This window comes from Bos grunniens, chromosome X, assembly GCF_055505025.1.
Source record: "Bos grunniens cultivar Pamir isolate PY7600 chromosome X, Bosgru_T2T1.0, whole genome shotgun sequence".
NCBI classification, from domain to species: Eukaryota; Metazoa; Chordata; class Mammalia; order Artiodactyla; family Bovidae; genus Bos; species Bos grunniens.
Window position 1 is genome coordinate 106802663 of NC_141194.1, and position 6155 is coordinate 106808817.

General features: G+C 51.6%; 1 protein-coding gene across 1 annotated transcript; it reads left to right on the forward strand.

Moving 5' to 3' along the window:
- Positions 1 to 4123: 4123 nt before the first annotated feature.
- Positions 4124 to 5910, forward strand: LOC147341078 (uncharacterized). Its single transcript, XM_086385879.1, has 3 exons — positions 4124 to 4950; positions 5277 to 5402; positions 5599 to 5910. Exons 1-3 carry the CDS (start codon positions 4151 to 4153, stop codon positions 5735 to 5737), a joined length of 1065 nt encoding a protein of 354 aa, XP_086242005.1. The 5' UTR covers positions 4124 to 4150; the 3' UTR covers positions 5738 to 5910.
- The last annotated feature ends 245 nt before the right edge of the window (positions 5911 to 6155 follow it).

Consider the following 6155-nt stretch of genomic DNA (forward strand, 5'->3'; position numbering starts at 1 on the left):
CAGAGGTCATTACATAAAACAAATACGAGGACACTTAGGTTATGATTCTTCCTTATAACTTTTATTAATGCCAGAAGTGAAATAGTAAAAACACAGTGAATTTTTCAAAATGGCATGATTTTGTCACATTCTCTGGCTCCAGGGCTTGGGACTTCAACATCTTTTCCTGGGGACACAATCCAACCCACAGCCACCCTCCACCACCTCCCACTTCGCTCCGAGCACAAGCCCACAGCATGTCCCCTGAGGCCTCCACATCCAGTCCCTGTCAGCTCTCGGCCCCCTGTCCTGCTGCTCTCCTCTTCACCTACTCTGCTCTGGCCACACTGGTCTCCTCACACTCCCAAACCTCCCTCAAGTCCTCACTCAGTCTCTGTTTCAAACTGAAGCCGACCCCAGCCACCTGGTTGAAAATGGAAAACCACTCCTCCAGTGCCCCTTCTCTTTTTTCTTGTTGCACTTCAGGCCAGAGTTCTCACCACCTTCCCATAGGCTACATAGTGTAGTTCTTTTCTTGTTTCTTAACAGTCCTTCCTGGCTGGACTGGAACCTCTACGGAGGCCTGGAAAGGTGTCCAGTCAAAATTGTTCCTTGAGTTACCCAATAAATAAAGCTGCTATAGAAAATGTAAGTAAATATCCTTGTGAGCTAGGAGTAGGGAAGTACTTCCTAAACATTGTTTTAAGCCCATAACAGATCAAATCAAGAATATACTGATATTTTTGATATCCTGCTTATCATCAAGAATATAACTACAATTCTGATTTGTGCAAATGGGCAAAGGATACAAACAGGCCTTAAAGAAAGTGTGTGGCTTTACAAATTGGACCACCTGAATAACTTCTTCCAGAAGGAGTTCACTGACACCATCCACTCACGCCTGCTTGGAGTCCTTTTCCACTCCTTTCAAACTGGTCCAGCTTAGCATCTGCAGCCTTTGACACATCCCCCTTGCATGTGTTTCAACCTAAATATCAGCTTTATTACTGATGAAACTGATTGGGAAGAACGTGGCTTGGCCATCTGAGCCAAGTCAAGTTGCTGACTTCCCCCAGCCTGGCTGAGACATGGGGATGGCCACCCTCAGGGAAACATGGGCCCCGAGGATTGCTCCACCTTCCCAGGCTGCTGCATCCCATGGTAAGCTTCATTTCCTGTCACACTCTGACATGTGTGACAGACCCATTTTCTTCCATACATATTATCTCTCAGATTTGCTTTCTCATACTGAGTCAGATTATCTGTCACACACACTCTTTCTGTAATATTCCTGTGTCACTCTATAATGCTCTTTCCATCACATTTTTTCTCTCTCACACCTGATCTCTCCTAGACTCTATCTCTGACACTTTGTGTGCCACACACTCATGCTGTCATGGTATCTGTGAGAGAGTTAACTCAGTCAGGTTGCTAGGGAGACAAAGGCTTTTAAGGAGGAGGTGAACACTCTTTCTTTTTCACATTCTTTTTCCTTAGACATGGAGGCCTGGCAGGCAGCAGAATCTCTTGCTCAAGAACATGCTTTGTTTGAGCTCAGAACCTGTGTTATGGGAGAAGGTCTGGGTAAAACTTCCATGGCCTTGAGCTCTGGGTTAACCCATTTCTTCTGGTGAATATCCTGGTGAATATCCTGCTGATGTCATCCTCGGATATATGTTATGGGAAAGAGTCTGGGCAAAATTTTCATAGCCTTGAGTTATCCTTTTCTCTATACGCATCCTTTTTCTCTGTGCCCAAGCCACGCTCTTCCCAATCAGTTTCATCAGTAATAGAGCTGATATATAGGTTGAAACACAAGCAAGGAGGATGTGTCAAAGGCTGCAGATGGTAAGCTGGACCTGTTTGAAAGGAGTGAGAAAGGACTCCCAGCAGGCGTGAGTGAATGGTGTCAGAAAAGTATATAATGCTGTGCTTAAACTAGCAAACTGGGTACTCTTTCTACCCTGTTCTGATATCGATCTTAGAAGCTTTTTCTATAACATTCACTTGAATTAAATTTCTACTACACAAAGCTCTGAGTGACTGAACCTGCGTCTCTTGCTTCTGGAATTAAATGTTTTCCTTTGGAGACCATGGATCTGGAGGCACCGTTCACCATTCACTGTACACATTAAGTTATCATCTATCAATCTGGGGGCTCGCTACCTCTATACTATCATCTGCATCTTAGTCTCTTCCCATCACATTCTGTTCTTTGAAATTCCTGTCCCAATCACACATTCCCTCTGTCACACTCACTCAAAACCATGCACCTGTCACAGTGGTAAACTCTCTGAGAAACTCATTCTATCATAGTGCCTTTCCTTCATACTTCTGTCACTCTCTCGTCACACACAGTACTTGTCACTGGCATTATCATTTTCCTTTGCAGATCTCACCATTCAGACCCAAGTTAAGTCCCGTGCCTGATGGAACTCTATGGTCATCATAGTTTTGAGAAATGCAGGAACCAAAACGCACAAGACTTTGAGCCGCTGGTGTTGGGGAGAGAGTGGGTGTGTGTGATTTGTGTGGAGGAGACCTGCATCATGGGAGACAGGATACCGACATGGCAATACTGTCTGAAAACTGACTTGATGGATGAACACATGGAAAGCACATGAAACAGTGCATGGGCTGCAGCAAGTGTTAGCTATCACTACAGATGAAGAGCACAGGTACAGATGTGGAGTGGGCAGAGGGAGGACGCTGGTGGGTCATGTGGCTTAGTCCCTTGCCCTCTAGGCCATCATAGTCTAGTGAGCCCCCTTCTACAGCACGACTATCCTTACAAATGTCCCCCCAACCTGACAGTGGGCCCCTGAGGGAGAGATGTGTCCAGGTTCCCCGCTGGGGTCCTCTAAGCCACAGAGCAGGGAACAGACACAGGCATTAGACAGGATCTACCCACACCCTAAAACTGACTTGGAGCCAGATTGGAGAGAAACTGGGTAGGTGTGAAGGTGGACAGGGATGCCCCACCCCTGGGCAGCCACTGCCCGGTCCTCTCTCCCTGCACTGGGGGTGGGCAAAGGCTGCTGGCCTTGGATTTGAGAGCTGAGCGGACTCTCCAGCCAGGGGGTGGGGCTCAGGGACGGGAGAGGGCAAGAGACTGGGCAGTGTCCAGGGGAACATTGCTCTTCCCCCAGTCCTTGAGCGTCTCAGGTTCCTCCGGTGCTTCTGAGGGGTCCCTGCATTCTGTGTGCCTGGAGCCCCAGGCAGCCCAGCCCCATGCCATCCCCAGTGAGTGCAACAGCAGTCCCCGCTTCCCTCCCCCAAGCAGGCAGGCACAGCAGGCTCCGCATCCCTGGTATCATGCCTCCAGGGCCGGGCCACCTCAGTCCCATGTGAAGGCACCTGTGTAAGCACAGAAGCAGACACATATGCCCATGTGAATGCATCTCAACCATGCTCTCTTTGACACACACATGTACACAGGGACACACCCATGTGCATGCACCTGACCACACACTCTCTTGCAACCAAACATACATGCCCATGTGCAAGCACCTCCACACACAGACACATGCACACGCCTATGTGCTGGAATCTGTGTATGTGCTCTCTCTCTGAAACACACCCACGCACACGCCGATGGGCAGGCACCTATGTAAGGGTACTCTGTCGAGCACACACACAGATACACACATTCACATGCCTATGTGCGTGAATCTGTGCACGTGCTGTCTCTTACAAACACACCCATACAGATGCCCATCTGCATGCACCTGCCCCTGCGCTCATGCACACAGACGCACATACACGCACGTGAGCTATGTGTGAGACACCAGAGGGACAGACCAGCCCTGACCCAGGGGTGCCCGACTCACTTCTGGGAGTCGATGACAGGGGCCTGCGCTCAGCAGGATGGTCACCTGTGAGCGACGCCAGGCTGGCTGCAGCACAGACATGGAGGTGCACAGGGACCAGGGCTTACTTGGGGTTTGCAAGCTTGGAGTGGCAACGGTCAGGTTCCCTGAAGAGTGGGGCAAGGTCTGTTTGAGCATGCGCACTGAGGAGCTGTCCCCACACTAAAGGGTGGCTGCTGCTAAGTCGTTTCAGTCGTGGCCGACTCTGTGCAACCCCATAGACGGCAGCCCACCAGACCCCCCGTCCCTGGGATTCTCCAGGCAAGAACACTGGAGTGGGTTGCCATTTCCTTCTCCAATGCATGAAAGTGAAAAGGGAAAGTGAAGTCGCTCAGTCGTGTCCGACTCTTAGCGACCCCATGGACTGCAGCCCACCAGGCTCCTCCGTCCATGGGATTCTCCGGGCAAGAGTACTGGAGTGGGGTGCCATTGCCCTGGAGCACCACCATTTACCAGGTTTCCAGGCCCGAGGCAGGGCTGACACAGAGAGCCCAGACCACGTGGGTATGTGTGTCTGCGCATGCGCGTTGGGGCTACACGGCACGCTAACGCGGGAAGTTTCAGCAGGGGGCACCCATTGCCTGAGAGCCTGCAGTCATCACGGGAACCGATGGTTGGTGGGAACCAATCGTGAGGCAGGACCAGAGTGTGTGTGCGCAGGCGCTCTGCCCGTGCTGAGTTTCAGGTCACAGTACAGAGCTGGGATCTGTAGGGACGGTTCAGTCTTTCCTGACGCGGAGGGAGGGGGAGAGGGCTTCAAGATGGAGTCCGAGGCACATGGTGGAGGAGCCATGAGGGCAGCCGATGAAGACGCAGGTGCCGTGGCCTCTGCAGCGGGTACAGCACATGGCGGCCAAGGTGTGCCGGGTGGTGCTGCTGGCCACAATGGCCCTGGCATCCCAGCTGGCCCTGGAGACGCCGTCAGTCGAGAAGTCCCTGCCGGCTCCGGTGACATGGCTGATCCCAGAGGCCCCAGCGCTGCAGGAGAGTCAGGTGGCGCAGCCGCTGCCATTCCGCGGATCCCAGGGCCACCCAACGCACCAGGGCCTGGTGGAGACACTGCACCCGGAGCCAGAGTTCTGAGTAACCGAGTCTTCCAGTTGTATCCTATTCCAGGAGCCCCGGTGGGCCAGGCGGCTGCGAGGGTTGGGGTGTGGGCTAGGGGTGGTTTGGAGGGTTGCAGGTTGCGGAGCCTAAAGTATAGGAAGAGGGTACTCTGGGAGGCTGGAGGGTATGGGTCAGGGGTGGTCTGGCTCTCAGTGCATGGTGGTGAGGAAAAACACCCTGAAGTGATCCAGAGGGTTGAGCGGTGATATGCAGGGAGTCCTGTGGTGGCCTTGTGGGAGAAGGTGGGTCTCCGTGAGCAGGGAGCCTGACATACAGGCAAAATGACGAGTGTGGATGGTGCCTTAACCGTATTTCCACCAGCAGCTTCGGCATACCTTTCTCATCATACGCGGAGGCAGACAACGCGCGCCGCATCCTGACTCGACTTACTCAACTGCAATGGCCGGTTCAGAGGGAGCTCTACATTAATGGCCACATGTTGGTTCTGTGAGTTCTAAAGGGGGCCGGGGCGAGGGAGGGAGTGGTGGGTGGTGACCAGTCTAGGCGCAGGAGGAGCCATAATGGTGGGTTAGGCCTAGAGGAGAAGTGTGGTGCTCTGGGCTTGGTCAGTGAGCGGGGACAGAGGGAGGACATGCTCTTCCTCCTCAGCGGGAACATGAATTTCATTTTCCCTCCCTTTTAGCCGATTGACTGCTGAAGACCATGCCCTGCTCCAGATAGCCATCCACTTCTGTCTGGAGCAGGCTTCCCTGGTGATGTGGATCTTGCAGAACTTCGTGCCCCACCTTTTTCCTCAGTCTCAGCACAGAAGAGAGCCTTAAAACTAGCCTATGTGCCCTAGTCTCAAATGTTATTCCCAAGAGCATTGCTTTCTGCAGTAGTTTGATCGGGCTTCATCTTGTGCCTGTGCTGCTGCTTGTGGGCTCAAGGTCCACATAGTTTGTTTGGGGATTGTGAACTGCAGAAAATAAAAGTGAGCTGTCTCTGACTTTAATTTTAGCTTGTTCACTTCCTAATGTTGCATTCATCTTCTGGTTGGAGGGAAGGTTCTCAGATCCAGATATCCAAGGAGTACAACCCAAGTGAAGACGATGTATGTAAGAAGTGGGAGAATAAGAAAGTTGTTTATTGCCATTCAGTATTGATTTTTAAATATTTTGTCAGTTCTATAGTTACATTTATATACTAAGATATAGTGCCAGAACATTGCTGTTCAGTCTCTAACTAGTGCCCAACTCT

Coding starts and splice junctions, on each gene's coding strand:
- LOC147341078 (XM_086385879.1), top strand. CDS start 4,151: ATGAAAGTGAAAAGGGAAAGTGAAGTCGCTCAGTCGTGTCCGACTCTT. Junction 4,951..5,276: donor AGTAACCGAGTCTTCCAGTT/GTATCCTATTCC, acceptor TATTTCCACCAG/CAGCTTCGGCATACCTTTCT. Junction 5,403..5,598: donor AATGGCCACATGTTGGTTCT/GTGAGTTCTAAA, acceptor CCTCCCTTTTAG/CCGATTGACTGCTGAAGACC.